The sequence below is a fragment of the Ascaphus truei genome, chromosome 18, assembly GCF_040206685.1.
Source record: "Ascaphus truei isolate aAscTru1 chromosome 18, aAscTru1.hap1, whole genome shotgun sequence".
Lineage (NCBI taxonomy): Eukaryota > Metazoa > Chordata > Amphibia > Anura > Ascaphidae > Ascaphus > Ascaphus truei.
This window is the reverse complement of record NC_134500.1, coordinates 36442614-36460977: the sequence shown is the minus strand read 5'-3', so window position 1 is coordinate 36460977 and position 18364 is coordinate 36442614. Positions and strand designations below refer to the sequence as shown.

The window sequence follows — 18364 nt, the reverse complement described above, 5'->3', positions numbered from 1 at the left end:
CGTCAGGTCCAAAAGGAGACATGTCCTATTTCCATCATATTCAAAGTTTCCCGAGAACAGAAAGGGGAGGTCAGAGGTGCCACCAGTGTGACCACCCTCATGATGCCCACTGGCTCCTGGCCTCAAGGACGCCCACTGACTCCTGCCCTCGTGACGGCCACTGAACGCCGCCCTCATGACATCCTCTAAGACATCTTTCGGCCCTTCTACATGAATGGTAGCATCACTTAGAAAATATGTCCGACTCTCTGTGTGGATATAATGGGGGCTACACATTGAGGATGGTCCATATTTATCTTTCAAAAGGAACCCTACAAGGACATCGTTCTCATTTTTCCCCCAACTTTCCCACGTTGGTTCGTATGATCCCAGCGTTGGCCACCTTGGTCGTAGGGCAGATACTGTGTCGAAGTGAAGGAGATACGCACCAGAAGAGACAGGAGAAATTTGTGTAGATACACAATGTGAATGCAGCCCACTTTAAGCGACATCTTGCCGTCCACCTTGGACATGTCCGTGTAGGCGGCTGCCTCTGTGGCGTCTGGGTACAGAGACATGTGGAAGCTGAAAACCTCCTCTCCCACAATGAAAACGGCCTGGAGGGAACCCAGAAGGAGGATGTTATTGTAGTAACATGATATAGAGCATCAGGTCCCTTAAACACACACCACAAGGGAGGTAACTAATCACGGGGATGGGTATTGTCTTTATAACCCCAACCTACCGCAGAAGGTGCGGGATAGAGATTTATCGCCTCAGTTGAAGCAGGTTCGAATACCACCACCAGCTCTTTGTGACCTTTGCAAGGCTGACATTTGAGAAGAAGGTGCCTTGTTGGCATAGCACCATATAGCAGATACAGGAGGGCCCCGGGCATGCGGTGGGTTCTGTTCTAAGGGCCCGCCGCACAGCAAAAATCGCCGGAAAGCGGAACCGGCGATTTTCAGCGTGTGCGCATGCGCAAACCGGTCATTCCCCCTTCTGCACGTGCGCACCCTCAGCAACCACCTGTTCTGCGCATGCGCGCCCTCGGATATCCCTGTTCTGCGCATGCACAGGCATGGCGACCCCCTTCTCGGTACCGCCGTATCAGCGGATCGCCGAAAAGATGGGCCTTGCTGTATGGCCCTCTTTCTCCCAGTGTCTCAGAAACCAGGCGTTCGATTGTAAGCTCTGCAGATCAGACTTGTATCTCGACAATTCTACCTTTACCGCTGCATACATTGCAGCGCTGGATCAAACACAAAACAGCACTATTTATTGTTTACTGTTTATTATTAGATTTAGTCTTCCCAATCATAATATGCAGCGTATTCATGGTTACTCATCAAGCATAGCACCTTAATAATAATAACTATTTCATATAGCACTTTTCTCCCAGTTACAGCACTGCGCGCAGTACGCAGAACCTAGGAACCTTACAGACAGTCCCTGCCCCTGAGAGCTTACACTCTATTTTGGTGACTGAGGCGCAGGATGATAACATGACTTGCCCAAGGTCACAAGGAGCTGGTGCCGGAAATAGAGCCAGGTTCCCCTGCTGCAAACTCAGTGCTATTGTTACAGAGGCCTTGTCTTTACTCGCTGAGCTGCTCCTTGGCATAGAAATGTAATATTGATAATACTAATCGTATTGAAATGTGTGCCCCCACCTAGACTGAGGTGTCTGCGCTGCTAATAAACTGTTGCTGCAAAGTAGCATACACAGCAGTATTTGCAAAACAGACATCGTGACGGCCATTTTTAAAAATCCTTAAAAATAAAATATCTTACTGTTTATGGAACGGCGAGAGATTAAACATGAAAGCAAAGTTGGATTTGTATATAAAGGAAACGCACAAGTGGAGCGCACAGCTTAAAGCAAACACTGACAGGACCGGTGACACTTTACCTTCTGGTGAATGGTTTTGGGGTCCACGTCTGTGACAATGATGTCTCGGAGGCGTGCGAACACGTCCGTCTGCCTGGCCTGCACGGCCGCAGAGGCGTCCATACCTGCGCGCGTAGAAATACGTGACACCGGGCAAAAAAACATTTACCAAAACGAGACACCACCTCGCAACGGACAATTCCTCGCAGGCCGCTCACGTGAATGGCGTCTCAGGGAGGCGCATCACTCAGAAAACATGACTTGGCGCCTGGATGCCATGTGGATATGTACAGGTAGTCCTCGTTATCCAACGTTTCACTTTACAACGAATGGCAAATCCAACGCTTTACAATGCAACCCCAAGGGCCGTTTTCCGACGCCGAAATGCGTTATCCGACGCCTGAATGCGTTATCCGACGCCGGAATGCGTTATCCGACGCCTGAATGCGTTATCCGACGCCAGAATGCGTTATCCGACGCCTGAATGCGTTATCCGACGCCGGAATGCGTTATCCGACGCCTGAATGCGTTATCCGACGCCGGATTGCGTTATCCGACGCCTGAATGCGTTAGCCGACGCAGGAATGCGTTATCCGAACCCGGAATGCGTTATCCGACGCCGGAATGCGTTATCCGACGCCTGAATGCGTTATCCGACGCCGGATTGCGTTATCCGACGCCTGAATGCGTTATCCGACGCCTGAATGCGTTATCCGACGCCTGAATGCGTTATCCGACGCCTGAATGCGTTATCCGACGCCTGAATGCGTTATCCGACGCCTGAATGCGTTATCCGACGCCGGAATGCGTTATCCGACGCCGGGATGCGTTATCCGACGCCGGGATGCGTTATCCGACGCCGGAATGCGTTATCCGACGCCTGAATGCGTTATCCGACGCCGGAATGCGTTATCCGACACCGGAATGCGTTATCCGACGCCGGAATGCGTTATCCGACGCCTGAATGCGTTATCCGACGCCTGAATGCGTTATCCGACGCCTGAATGCGGTATCCGACGCCTGAATGCGTTATCCGACGCCTGAATGCGTTATCCGACGCTCACCGCCACTGATTAACATGGGACTCACTTTACAACGGTTTCACTATCCAGCGCTACTTCCAGAACGGATTCCGTTGGATAGCCGAGGACTGCCTGTATGTATATATCTTTATACAGCGCCCGCAGTGTACTCGGCGTGTTACAAGAGAGACGATATAGTACAGGGAATTCTGATGCAATAAGTGTAACTAACACAATCAGACAATAGGGAAGGGAATCGCTGCCCCGGAGAGCCGTGTATAGGGGTTCACGTTAGGATGGGGCAGATCCCATCTCTCACTGAAAGAGAGCGTAATATTCAGGAGAAAAGAAATGACTTCCTCTGACTTCCATGAATATGCTGCGCTGTATTACATAGCTCAGCCCATAGATATACTTCCATACCCCCCCGATACCTCTGCCTAGGCTGATTTTGTGTGTACAGTATGGCTACGATACTTGCCAAACTATGGATTGTTTTGGAGTAGGGGGTGCAACATTTTCTGGGGGGGGAGGGAGGGAGGGGAGTGCGCAGTGCTTACAGAGGCCCCACGTTCTTCCCCGAAGCATTTAAATTAAATGGCAGGGAGCGCACGTGAGGCCTCTGTAAGATCCCTTACCTTGTCTCCGGCGGCTTCTGGAGACGCCATCGCATCGAGGTGTCAAATGATGCTGCGTCACATGACATTGTGACATCAGAAGTTGCCGGAGAACAGGTAAGGGGGGGGGGGGTTATCATCATCAAAATATGTCATGAAAAAGAAAGGAACGCAAAGAAAGAGAGGAGAAGAAAAAGGAAAGAGTGAAGTAGGAAGGCAAAAAAGAAGGAGAAAAGGTAAGAAAGAGGAGAAGAAACCCAGGAAACGGATACACGGAGACGCACGTATTGTTTCATTTGGAGATACCCAGTGGCGATGCGGTAAACCTACCAGAGAGGTAAGGCGTGCGCTGAAGTCGCAGCTCCTCTTACCTTGTATCTTAATGTCTGCAATGTTACACTTCTCATCACACACAATAATGTTGAAGGCGTTTAGCTTGGCCGAAAGTTTCAAGTCGAAAGCATCTTCCCGGCTGGTGCTGCCGGGCGCTGAAACACAACACAACTGGTTCTTTCCTGACATGATGAGCGCCCAGAACGCCCCTCCCCCCCCAAATTCCTGGGTATCATTTCACTTTAACACAATTCTAGATCTGGAACACATACACTGGCGACACACTTTATTCGAGCTCGGCTAGTCCCACGAAATCGGGTATACCCGGGTGTATTGAGGTTTGTGACTGTTTTCTGCCCGAGTGCATTGAGGTATTTTCCAAGCAGGGATTGAAGCATTTTATTCCCGCTGGCTGCAAAACTGCACAGTATATATATATATAATGCATTACAATTCATGAATTTATGCCATCTGGTAGACACGCGAAGCATTGCAGCCTATTAAATCCTAATCATTATCATTTAACAGATCAGCCGCCCGTCAGCCAGGCATGAACCCAGGCTGGGAAGGCAAACGCAACGGGGCTTGTCAGAGGTGAGGAGCGGCGCATTCCAGGTATCTGCCAGGTACATACTGGGTATTTGCTCGAATAAAGTGTGTCGGTGCAGTACTGATACTGTGTGTCGGGGATCCTCTCCCATACTAAGGGGTACATTCTATATCAGGGGCGGGCAACTCCAGTCCTCAAGGGCCACCAACAGGATACTTCTCAGGATATCCCTGCTTCAGCACAATGGGGGGCAGTCCTTGATTGAGCTATCCTGATCTGTTGATGGCCCTGAAGGACTGGCGTTACCCGCCTGTGACGATAATAGGATTAATCAGCGCAATAATAAAGGCAGTATGCTCGGCTGGTTAATCCTAAATCGTATTGGGGGTGAAGGGGTTAATTTCATATGCTGTTCCCATGTACCATTTCCCCCTCTATGCATTGTTGTCCCCTTTTCGCAGGCTAGTCTCTACCTGCAGTGCTGAATAACAGGGGCCGTTCCATTAAGACTGCTAATTTAGGAACGGTGTGAGCCAGCACCCTGATTTTTGGTGTGCACCCTCCGTGTAACATCCCAAGCACACAGAAATGAAAAATATAATTGTGAGATAAGGGGAACATGTATGTTCAATAAAGGGTAATTTTGCTGCAGGTTTTAAAAGGGACAAGCAGGAGGAAGTTTTTTTTTTTCTCCTGTCATTAAAATGCACACAAGAACCAAATGTTTTGATGAACTGGGTCACTTTCCTATGCAAGCTTCAAAGGTAACATGCTGGGCGAACACCTGAGAGTCACAGGAAGTTTTGCATATGAAAGCCCCAGAGTCAGGATATGTAAATTGGCCAGGATGGATGCTAAATATGAAATCCTGTTGACCATCTGAGCTAGCTCACACCCTGAGTTTCCCTTCCAGCCTGAGAGGGGCCAGGTAAAGAGGGGAGTGCACCTATGCTAAGTAGCCAAGGTGGCGTTGTCGCACAGACTCTGTGTGAACAGGAAATCCCTAGAGTGCCCACTCTCTAAACTGTGGGCAAGTAGGGGATTGGGGAACGAGAACATTCCCACGAGGGGGATTGGGTGGATATGTTGGAGATAGGCCCTCAAACCCTATATACATGCCGCCCAGGCTATCCCCATTGTCTTCCGTTTTTCATTCTACAATGTGAGCGAACTTCCATCACGCTTCTGGGACGCAAAGAGTCTTATCACATCGGAACCAAGAACAGAACTCTGCAGGACTCTGTGATTGCTGGGGGTATCTATCAGACCCCAACGGACCAGAAAAGACTTTGCACATTCACAGAAGGATTGGGCTGGCAATTTGAGCCCTTGCAAAAGGACTACATTTTAAAAGACAATCTTCTGGTGCTTTGCACCTTTCTGGACATTATATCCTGTTTCTCTGTTCAGTAAGTGTTTTTATTAAGTGTATTCTAAGGTTGTCGTGTCTGTCTAGTAAGGAAATAAATGACAATTTATTTTGACCAACTTGTATGCTCAATCTAAACCCAAAACATAAATGTGTTGATAATAGTTGTGTCCATCGTGACACCGCCCACGTGCTATTTAGTCCAAATCAGTGTTTTTTTAGACAATCCCTATAAACGTAAATGGGTATTTTGGGCGCATAAACTCCCACGCGGATTATATACAATTTACCCCCCAAGTATAGAAATGTAATCATCCTCTACTGTCTCCCTGAGAAATGTTCTGTCGACACAACGAATGGCAGTGAAAGTTTGAGATGTCCCTCATACGTGTATCATGTACGTCAGCGTGACATAGCGTGACATAGCGTGACATTGCGTGTCTGCCGGCACAAGGAGTTCGCTGCGCAGTACCTGCTCTTGGGGCGGTGCTTTTCTGCTCCTCTGCTCGGGACTTGGAGACCCGCGCTCTATCAGCGACGCCCACGTCACGCGATGGGACGGCAGACGAGAGAAAGTCCATTAGGGAGAGCAAAGCCTGAGTGTGCAGGACCAGGTCCAACGTGGATAAGGAAACCTGCGGGGAATAATGGGAGGGGAGGAGACGGTTACATGGGATTCCCAGCTTTCAGGACAATCAGATCATCGGAGCGAAGACCTTTTATAAGGGGATACAGGCTTTTATGTTGGCAACCAACCTCAAAGTGGCGTTTCCAATATATTATTGGTTTCTGAATGTTAACCCCCGTTTTGCTAGCGGGACAAGCCACGAAGCAGTATCCTCTTCCAACACAATGAAGAATAAGAAGGGAAGCAGAAGACGACTCGGACACACAACCTGTTAACATAGATTTATGTTCTACTTACACGCAGAGTCTGCTCTGTATTGTGGTGAATGGTTTGAAAATCTGGTCCGTCTCTGTCGGCCTGTCCAGAAAATAAGGATACAAACTAAATTAACGAGCAGCACCTTATCCTGAGATCAGATGCGTTCATCCCACAGTGAAATGGCAGAGAAAGAAGATCCCATCTAGTCTATACCTCCTCCTACAGCTCAGTGACACAGAGACAAGACAGGGCTATGGACCATCCAGCCTCTTCCACTGCAGGGTCACAGAGAGACAAGAAGGGGCCTGTGGGTGGGCCATCCAGCCTGTCTCTTCCACTGCAGGGTCACACAGACAAGAAGGGGCCTGTGGGTGGGCCATCCAGCCTGTCTCTTCCACTGCAGGGTCACACAGACAAGAAGGGGCCTGTGGGTGGGCCATCCAGCCTGTCTCTTCCACTGCAGGGTCACACAGACAAGAAGGGACCTGTGGGTGGGCCATCCAGCCTGTCTCTTCCACTGCAGGGTAACACAGACAAGAAGGGACCTGTGGGTGGGCCATCCAGTCTGTCTCTTCCACTGCAGGGTAACACAGACAGACAAGAAGGGACCTGTGGGTGGGCCATCTAGTTCGTCCTATACACTGCAGGGTCACCCAGATAAAAAGGGGTCTTTTAAGTGAACCCCAGATGGCATAGTGACTTTCCCACTGAAAAATTACATAAGAAAGGTCCAAGCCGTCTGCCCATCCCACATCCGGGCAACAGAGAAATATGGGAGAAATCACCCATTGGGTCTGTTCTTCCCACCAGAGGGTTAGAAAATGATGCAGAGGCCTCTCTCAACGAGGGAGGCTGTTCCATGCACGGACCACCCCATTCCGTAAAGGACTTTCTTCCCATTTCCCCTTAATAGAGAAGCCCGGCAAACCTTTATATATTCCATTTTGAGAAGATGTTCACCAATGTCGTCAGAAGAATTAATAAGGCGCAGAGATCCTCCACTGGGGCCTGTGTGAGGAGGAGAGAAATTAACTCAAACCCCAGATGCCTGGAGGCTGGTTACCACCATGTACACCGGGCTGCGCGCCCCCCACGTGCACCGGGCTGCGCGCCCCCCACGTGCACCGGGCTACGCGCCCCCCACGTGCACAGGGCTGTGCGCCCCCCACGTACACAGGGCTGCGTGCCCCCACGTACACAGTGCTGCGCGCCCCCACGTGCACCGGGCTACGCGCCCACCACATACACAGGGCTGCGCGCCCCCCACGTGCACCGGGCTGCGCGCCCCCCACGTGCACCGGGCTGCGCGCCCCCACATACACCGGGCTGCGCGCCCCCACATACACAGGGCTGCGCGCCCCCACGTGCACCGGGCTGTGCACACTGCAGCACTCAGTAAGACAGCAGAAGTCAGTGTGGAGATCTCCTCACGTACCCGTGAACTCGTTGCACATCATGCGGATCTTCCTGAGGTACACGGAGGCCGTCATGTCGTGGTTCCCCACCCTCGTCTCGGCTCCGAGCTGGGACACGTGCAGCACGTGGAGAGGGGGGCCGCCTCCTCCCACCTGCCTCATTAGCCGGACCACCACCTGGGAGAAAGAGACGGATGGGAGCACCCCTGAGAAAGCAGTGGTACCGACACTGGCAGCACGAACCGACCCTCCTGCTGAACACGGGGGTTCCCCTTAGCCACACTTAGATCTCTGAACTTCCAAAGGGAAGGGAAGGAGTATGGAGGCTCTATGGCTGCGGTGAACAGGGGTACGTATCCAAGACTAAAGTGGGTATCCTTTAAATGTTCATGTGACCCAACTGTACCTGAGCAAGAGAGGCATTATTAGGCATTATTAGACATTAAAGCAGCAGTCCAAGCTGCCATTCCCCCCCCCCCTTTAATATGTGCATCAATACAATCCACACAATGATAAGTAATTAGCGAAGTTGCCGATCGATCCGTTCTCCTGTGAACGATCGGCGAAGATTCGGCTCGGGGGTTCACTAAATGGCTGTTAGTGCAAAGACGCAAAGTGCTGGGGGGAAGATCATGTGACCAGACAGTCACTAGGTACAATTGGTGCACTGCTAGAGAGGGCAGGGCTCAAAAAGGGGTGTGCCAGAGCCTGTTTCAGAAGAGGAAGGGGATTTGACTTTGTAAATGGTTGCTATAGAAACAAGAAATGCTTATTACATTATAATAGATTAAAAATGTCATTCAGAGTTATTTAAAAAAAAATGCTACAAGTATTTTCTCATAGTACAGAACTAATTTATTAAAAACAAAAAAACAAAAAACACATGTAGGCTATTGCTTGGTCTGCAGCTCTAAATCATTAAGAAATGAGAACATGCGAAGAACAAATTAATATGTTACCTCTTTGATTTCGAAATGGAGCAGTAGATTCGGAACGGACGATGATGCGTCTTTCTTGGTCTCTGAGATCTCGCCCAAAACCTTCTGCATGGATTTAGGGACTTCTAAGGGCCCCTTAGACGTGCCCGCATCTGTAACACGCAATTCAGGGAAATACACGGTTTTAGCAAAGTAATACGCTTTGTCACGCGCATTCAAGGACGATCGCTCCTCTGTAACTCCAGGAATTGAGAAGGAGATTGGACCCTTCTGTCCCTGTCAGGCGTTGGGGCCTATACTTGTAGCTCCGAAGATGTCATTGCGAAGTCCCCTGGTCTGGCATGTTCAGAAGTAGCGGGAAAACCCTATTCTCTATTGCAAACTGCTCCTCCTAAACCGCATCTAAAACATGACAAAGCGCCCGGTGTAACAGCAAAGCGCCCGGACTGGACGCGCTTTAGAAGCGGAATGACCCGAGGTGGATCTATCTCCATCCCCAGTGTGACTGGTGAGTTTTGTTCTCAGCCAAACCCAGATTTCAGGCTCCGCATGGAACTCGCGATCCCAATCTCGCCGCCCCTGAGGTTGTGTGAACACAATGCGGGTTTTTAGAAGCGGTTTGATAACGGAGCTAAGAGAATAGCAGCTGTGGGCAAAAAAATGAGCGCTGGAGGCTATTTTTTTTGACAAACCGATGGGATTGGCAAAGCCGGAGTGAAATCGGTTCTAACAAAAAAGCCGTTTCCACAGGGATTGGACAAACGAGAAGGGCTGAGAGATTAGCAGGCACGGTTTGTCACACTTCGGAGCTACGAGAAGAGGCCCCTACCGTATGTTGTGAGTTTGATGGCCCCTTTCGGGTCATTGTCACACTGGGATGGGAGGGTCAGACCATTTCTCGACAGGCCATATGTCCCCTTGTCCGAGGAGGAACAGGTGTAATAAGCCACTGGTCCCTTTTATCATTGCATCTTACTCCCTAGTAAGGGATTAAACAGGATAAGGATAAGAAACTTATTGATTAAGGGGCTAATAAACGTCTGTGTAGTGAAGGTGCCGGGGGACCGTTCTCTCAGATGTGGAGCACATTTAATTGTACACATTGATTTGCATACCGCCGAGCTCCGCCACTGCTGCTGGTGGTCTCATGGCTTTTACTTCTGCTTCCCCAAGGTTTTCCACCAAGACGTTGAGCAGCACACTTATATCCTCCTGGCTGAGGCCAACCTGGGGGAGAAGAGGTCACACAGTATAACCACGTACACACACACGTACACACACACACACACACACACACAAACACTTATATCCTCCTGGCTGAGGCCAACCTGGGGGAGAAGAGGTCACACAGTATAACCACGTACACACACACACACACACACACACACTTATATCCTCCTGGCTGAGGCCAACCTGAGGGAGAAGAGGTCACACAGTATAACCACGTACACACACACGTACACACACACTCACACACACACACACACGCACTTATATCCTCCTGGCTGAGGCCAACCTGGGGGAGAAGAGGTCACACAGTATAACCACGTAAACACACACACACACACACACACACACACACTTATATCCTCCTGGCTGAGGCCAACCTGGGGGAGAAGAGGTCACACAGTATAACCACATACACACACACACACACACACACACACACACACACACACACACACACACACACACACACACACACACACACACACACACACACTTATATCCTCCTGGCTGAGGCCAACCTGAGTGAGAAGAGGTCACACAGTATAACCACGTACACACACACACACACACACACACACACACACACACACACACACACACACACACACACACACACACACACACACACACACACACACACTTATATCCTCCTGGCTGAGGCCAACCTGAGGGAGAAGAGGTCACACAGTATAACCACGTACACACACACACACACACACACACACACTTATATCCTCCTGGCTGAGGCCAACCTGAGGGAGAAGAGGTCACACAGTATAACCACGTACACACACACACACACACACACACACACACACACACACGCACTTATATCCTCCTGGCTGAGGCCAATCTGGGGGAGAAGAGGTAACACAGTATAACCACGTACACACACACACACACACACACGCACTTATATCCTCCTGGCTGAGGCCAATCTGGGGGAGAAGAGGTCACACAGTATAACCACGTACACACACACACACACACACACACACACACACACACACACACACACACACACACACTTATATCCTCCTGGCTGAGGCCAACCTGAGGGAGAAGAGGTCACACAGTATAACCACGCACACACATCAAAGTTATGTATTCCAAGGCCCAGACCAACTACTGCTAACAACACCACGGCTATCTCACTATGCAATAGAGGAGTAGAGTTGACATCTTCCTAAATACCATCACTTCATTAGGATATCTCTGCTTCAGCACAGGTAGCTCAATCAGTGGCTCAGTCTTCAGACCCCTGTGCTGAAGCAGGGATATCCCTAAAACCTGGCCAGCTGGTGGCTCTTGAGGACTGGAGTCAGTCATTATGACTGAGCCACTGATTGAGCCATCTGTGCTGAAGCAGGGATATCCTTAAAACCTGACTGGGCCACCCCATACATATATTTATTTCATAAATTGCTCGCCAAATGGTGGAAATGTTTAGGGGCTCCTCTTGCAGCCCTAAAAGTGGATTTAAGAAGTCTATAATATACTCAACATTTGTCATCCCAACAACAAGTTCACATGAATACTTACACTCATGGTATCAAGGTGTCCTTTCACTTCTATGACGGGTATCTCGTGGTACCACGTTGCGGCCAGGTTCCGATGCACGGACAGGTTCAGGTTTATAGGACAGAGAATTTCAATATCTGGCTGTGAAGGCCCAGAGTGCAAGACGGTCCTACAGAACAGGGTGTGTAAGGCGAGTTAGAAATTAATATTTTAAGAGACTTGGAGGTGGAAGGATCTTCAACTCAATAATGCCAAGAGCTAACCGAGGGTAGAGCCAAATAAGAATAGCCTCAATAGCTCCAGAATGATCTACCTGTAAAGATATAACGGTGTGATGCATAGTGTCCGAGTGACAATGGCAGTGGGAGGGAGACACTGGATGGGACGTGGGTCCCATCTTTCTCACAGTCACTAGATCACCCAGAGGTGGGAAGAAATAATTCAAAGGTATGAGCAACGGATTCAGTGGGTCATGCTCTGTCAAAGCTACAAAACGCGCCAGTACCACCGAGTCATTCTAATTATACGCCATTGTGCATGGCGACGGGTGGACTCGGGTGGTCCATGGGTCTCGGAAATTTCTGATTCTATGGGGTCTCTCTGCATCACGAGACCCACGGACTAGCGTCCCTGCTCAGTTTGACACCAGCAGCTCATGAAAGGGGAAGGGTCGGAGCCACCTGACACTTCTTACCGTGATAATTTGAACTTGGTCAGCTGGATTGACATGAGGTCTACGACTGGAGGAAGCTGCTGGTCAGTAGTGGACACCAGGCTGAACTCGTTGTGCACTTGGAGCAGCCCCAGATCTGCCACGATCACGTTGTGGGACACCGAGGACTGCGGGATGTATATCACTGGGGCTTTCAGGTCGATGTCCATGAGAAGCCGGAAACTCCTCTCTGCCAGACTCTTCACGCTGGTGGCCGCCCGTTGAGCGGCCTGAGCTGTGGCAACACTCACCTTCTCTTTGGCCACTTGGAAGTTATTAAGGAAGTCCTACGCAGAGAGGAAACACAAACACACGAGAAGCTCACTATTAACTGGGTGTGTGACACACCAAAGTCAATCGAATATCATGAGAGCTCACAATCACAAGGAGATAAAGCACCATATTCGCCAAGTGGTGCCATGTCATTGAAGTGAACACGCCGTTGGGTGCCTTACAGCTTAGCATGGCTTAGTAAATATGCCCAAGGTGCCCAAATTCAGGAAAGCAGCAAACACTGGGTATTTAGTACTTGTTTTCTTAACCCCTTCAGGGCTAAGGGGAAAACTTAATTTCCTATATACTGTACAACATAAAGAATAATAAATGAAAACCAGAATTAACATATTTAGACATATGAAACCCTCGGGGCATCAAGCTTCACCTTCAATGACTTACAGGCCCACTCCCCCTTATAGACACGCCGGGCTAAAGACAGTGACTCGATTACAAGTTCAAAACTACATGACTGGAAATAAAGAGGACATATGTAGCCAACCTCATTACCCGGTAACACGAAAGGAAAGACGCGCGCGTCGGCTCTTTAACCGTTATTTTCAATAGTACTACTGTTAAATACCGTGCCAGTGCTAACTCAACGCATCGCGTTAACTACTTCTGTATGGTCAAAAACGGTTCATCTTGACCGAGTTTGTCAACATGGTAACCTGACGATTAGGTAGGGGTTGGCTCCTCGCTTCTGTCCAACCTTGGGTAGATTTAACCCATTGCTGCCCATTAGTTCAGCCTGGTCCTAGCTGGCGCTCATGAGCAAGCAGACAATCATTGCTGTTTCAAGAGCACAAGATGTCAACCTCCGCTGTGACCCAATATGATCTGACAAGGTGATCTACTCATGGTCAGTAGCGTGCAAGGATGATCAGCAATCACACCTGATGAAGTTGTTGTGTCTACGAAACATGTAGGATAAAATTAGTCCAAGTGTTTTATTGCTACTCTATCCTATGTGTGCAATTTGGGCACTTTAGAGACTTTTTTCCGCTTTTGCTGTGTACTTTTGAAATCGCCACTGTGACGTCACTCCGCAGCGTCCCGCAACGGAGCAACAGCGCGACATATTGGAGTTTCATTCCCAGCCAGCCAGTTCACCCCTGCTTGTGGCTGCACTAAACGGAGAGCTCTGCGAACAACCCAGGTCCTCACTGACCAATCCGGGGACCCTCCCAGTGCGTCTGCAGGCTGCAGATTGCTCGATCTGTCTGGAGCCCAGCTGACCAGAGGGGAGTTTCCCACAGAGACGGTGACCGAATGCAGAGGTGTTCCTAGGAAGGAGAAGCATCGCAGCTGCGGTCCCAGACGCCTGCCAAGGGAAACACACTCCTGACTCCTGTATGAGCGGCCGCCGAGTGGTAACTTGTGTGTTTAACACACTCAATGTTTATGTCCTAATACCTTGATGTACGCAGAATATTAATCCCCTATTTTAATATACACTTGTTACTTTCATACTTCACTATTTGCGTTGTGCGCTGGTTTTTTGTCTCCTTATCTTCAGTGTTTGGGGGGTGCCGAGCCACCCCCTGTTTAATAGCAGCAGACGCTTTCTACATCACATTACACGGTTTGTGGTTTTACCAGTTGAGTAAAAATTAAAAGGGTATATGTTAATACACATTGTATCACTGGTAATATTAGAGGTTTATTAGAAGGGTATATGTTAATACACATTGTATCACTGGTAATATTAGAGGTTTATTAGAAGGGTATATGTTAATACACATTGTATCACTGGTAATATTAGAGGTTTATTAGAAGGGTATATGTTAATACACATTGAATCACTGATAATATTAGAGGTTTATTAGAAGGGTATATGTTAATACACATTGTATCACTGGTAATATTAGAGGTTTATTAGAAGGGTATATGTTAATACACATTGTATCACTGGTAATATTAGAGGTTTATTAGAAGGGTATATGTTAATACACATTGTATCACTGGTAATATTAGAGGTTTATTAGAAGGGTATATGTTAATACACATTGAATCACTGATAATATTAGAGGTTTATTAGAAGGGTATATGTTAATACACATTGTATCACTGGTAATATTAGAGGTTTATTAGAAGGGTATATGTTAATACACATTGTATCACTGGTAATATTAGAGGTTTATTAGAAGGGTATATGTTAATACACATTGTATCACTGGTAATATTAGAGGTTTATTAGAAGGGTATATGTTAATACACATTGTATCACTGGTAATATTAGAGGTTTATTAGAAGGGTATATGTTAATACACATTGTATCACTGATAATATTAGAGGTTTATTAGAAGGGTATATGTTAATACACATTGTATCACTGGTAATATTAGAGGTTTATTAGAAGGGTATATGTTAATACACATTGTATCACTGATAATATTAGAGGTTTATTAGAAGGGTATATGTTAATACACATTGTATCACTGATAATATTAGAGGTTTATTAGAAGGGTATATGTTAATACACATTGTATCACTGGTAATATTAGAGGTTTATTAGAAGGGTATATGTTAATACACATTGTATCACTGCTAATATTAGAGGTTTATTAGAAGGGTATATGTTAATACACATTGTATCACTGATAATATTAGAGGTTTATTAGAAGGGTATATGTTAATACACATTGTATCACTGGTAATATTAGAGGTTTATTAGAAGGGTATATGTTAATACACATTGTATCACTGGTAATATTAGAGGTTTATTAGAAGGGTATATGTTAATACACATTGTATCACTGATAATATTAGAGGTTTATTAGAAGGGTATATGTTAATACACATTGTATCACTGATAATATTAGAGGTTTATTAGAAGGGTATATGTTAATACACATTGTATCACTGGTAATATTAGAGGTTTATTAGAAGGGTATATGTTAATACACATTGTATCACTGGTAATATTAGAGGTTTATTAGAAGGGTATATGTTAATACACATTGTATCACTGATAATATTAGAGGTTTATTAGAAGGGTATATGTTAATACACATTGTATCACTGATAATATTAGAGGTTTATTAGAAGGGTATATGTTAATACACATTGTATCACTGATAATATTAGAGGTTTATTAGAAGGGTATATGTTAATACACATTGTATCACTGATAATATTAGAGGTTTATTAGAAGGGTATATGTTAATACACATTGTATCACTGGTAATATTAGAGGTTTATTAGAAGGGTATATGTTAATACACATTGTATCACTGATAATATTAGAGGTTTATTAGAAGGGTATATGTTAATACACATTGTATCACTGATAATATTAGAGGTTTATTAGAAGGGTATATGTTAATACACATTGTATCACTGGTAATATTAGAGGTTTATTAGAAGGGTATATGTTAATACACATTGTATCACTGATAATATTAGAGGTTTATTAGAAGGGTATATGTTAATACACATTGTATCACTGATAATATTAGAGGTTTATTAGAAGGGTATATGTTAATACACATTGTATCACTGGTAATATTAGAGGTTTATTAGAAGGGTATATGTTAATACACATTGTATCACTGGTAATATTAGAGGTTTATTAGAAGGGTATATGTTAATACACATTGTATCACTGATAATATTAGAGGTTTATTAGAAGGGTATATGTTAATACACATTGTATCACTGGTAATATTAGAGGTTTATTAGAAGGGTATATGTTAATACACATTGTATCACTGGTAATATTAGAGGTTTATTAGAAGGGTATATGTTAATACACATTGTATCACTGGTAATATTAGAGGTTTATTAGAAGGGTATATGTTAATACACATTGTATCACTGATAATATTAGAGGTTTATTAGAAGGGTATATGTTAATACACATTGTATCACTGATAATATTAGAGGTTTATTAGAAGGGTATATGTTAATACACATTGTATCACTGATAATATTAGAGGTTTATTAGAAGGGTATATGTTAATACACATTGTATCACTGATAATATTAGAGGTTTATTAGAAGGGTATATGTTAATACACATTGTATCACTGATAATATTAGAGGTTTATTAGAAGGGTATATGTTAATACACATTGTATCACTGATAATATTAGAGGTTTATTAGAAGGGTATATGTTAATACACATTGTATCACTGGTAATATTAGAGGTTTATTAGAAGGGTATATGTTAATACACATTGTATCACTGATAATATTAGAGGTTTATTAGAAGGGTATATGTTAATACACATTGTATCACTGATAATATTAGAGGTTTATTAGAAGGGTATATGTTAATACACATTGTATCACTGGTAATATTAGAGGTTTATTAGAAGGGTATATGTTAATACACATTGTATCACTGGTAATATTAGAGGTTTATTAGAAGGGTATATGTTAATACACATTGTATCACTGATAATATTAGAGGTTTATTAGAAGGGTATATGTTAATACACATTGTATCACTGATAATATTAGAGGTTTATTAGAAGGGTATATGTTAATACACATTGTATCACTGATAATATTAGAGGTTTATTAGAAGGGTATATGTTAATACACATTGTATCACTGGTAATATTAGAGGTTTATTAGAAGGGTATATGTTAATACACATTGTATCACTGATAATATTAGAGGTTTATTAGAAGGGTATATGTTAATACACATTGTATCACTGATAATATTAGAGGTTTATTAGAAGGGTATATGTTAATACACATTGTATCACTGATAATATTAGAGGTTTATTAGAAGGGTATATGTTAATACACATTGTATCACTGATAATATTAGAGGTTTATTAGAAGGGTATATGTTAATACACATTGTATCACTGTAATATTAGAGGTTTATTAGAAGGGTATATGTTAATACACATTGTATCACTGATAATATTAGAGGTTTATTAGAAGGGTATATGTTAATACACATTGTATCACTGATAATATTAGAGGTTTATTAGAAGGGTATATGTTAATACACATTGTATCACTGATAATATTAGAGGTTTATTAGAAGGGTATATGTTAATACACATTGTATCACTGATAATATTAGAGGTTTATTAGAAGGGTATATGTTAATACACATTGTATCACTGATAATATTAGAGGTTTATTAGAAGGGTATATGTTAATACACATTGTATCACTGGTAATATTAGAGGTTTATTAGAAGGGTATATGTTAATACACATTGTATCACTGATAATATTAGAGGTTTATTAGAAGGGTATATGTTAATACACATTGTATCACTGATAATATTAGAGGTTTATTAGAAGGGTATATGTTAATACACATTGTATCACTGGTAATATTAGAGGTTTATTAGAAGGGTATATGTTAATACACATTGTATCACTGATAATATTAGAGGTTTATTAGAAGGGTATATGTTAATACACATTGTATCACTGATAATATTAGAGGTTTATTAGAAGGGTATATGTTAATACACATTGTATCACTGATAATATTAGAGGTTTATTAGAAGGGTATATGTTAATACACATTGTATCACTGGTAATATTAGAGGTTTATTAGAAGGGTATATGTTAATACACATTGTATCACTGATAATATTAGAGGTTTATTAGAAGGGTATATGTTAATACACATTTGTATCACTGATAA

At 44.7% G+C, this 18364-nt stretch overlaps 2 protein-coding genes across 3 annotated transcripts in view; one reads left to right on the top strand and one right to left on the bottom strand.

Annotated features, from left to right (window-relative positions):
* VPS13C (vacuolar protein sorting 13 homolog C) overlaps window positions 1-12767 on the bottom strand; it is a 91055-nt gene extending 78288 nt beyond the window's left edge. For both annotated transcript variants that reach the window (XM_075576102.1, XM_075576103.1), the window contains exons 1-11: window positions 12446-12767; window positions 11773-11920; window positions 10116-10227; window positions 9022-9152; window positions 8083-8239; window positions 7576-7655; window positions 6687-6746; window positions 6234-6396; window positions 3881-3997; window positions 1892-1995; window positions 429-596 (exon numbers count right to left, since the gene is read on the bottom strand). In XM_075576102.1, coding sequence (XP_075432217.1) covers window positions 429-596; window positions 1892-1995; window positions 3881-3997; window positions 6234-6396; window positions 6687-6746; window positions 7576-7655; window positions 8083-8239; window positions 9022-9152; window positions 10116-10227; window positions 11773-11920; window positions 12446-12633 — 1428 coding nt within the window. In that variant the 5' untranslated portion in view covers window positions 12634-12767. The remainder of the gene's footprint in view (window positions 1-428; window positions 597-1891; window positions 1996-3880; window positions 3998-6233; window positions 6397-6686; window positions 6747-7575; window positions 7656-8082; window positions 8240-9021; window positions 9153-10115; window positions 10228-11772; window positions 11921-12445) is intronic.
* A 779-nt stretch (window positions 12768-13546) lies between these two features.
* Window positions 13547-18364, top strand: part of LOC142469207 (intermembrane lipid transfer protein VPS13C-like) — a 106004-nt gene continuing 101186 nt past the window's right edge. Inside the window, exon 1 of the mRNA XM_075576167.1 lies at window positions 13547-13584. Coding sequence (XP_075432282.1) covers window positions 13547-13584 — 38 coding nt within the window. The remainder of the gene's footprint in view (window positions 13585-18364) is intronic.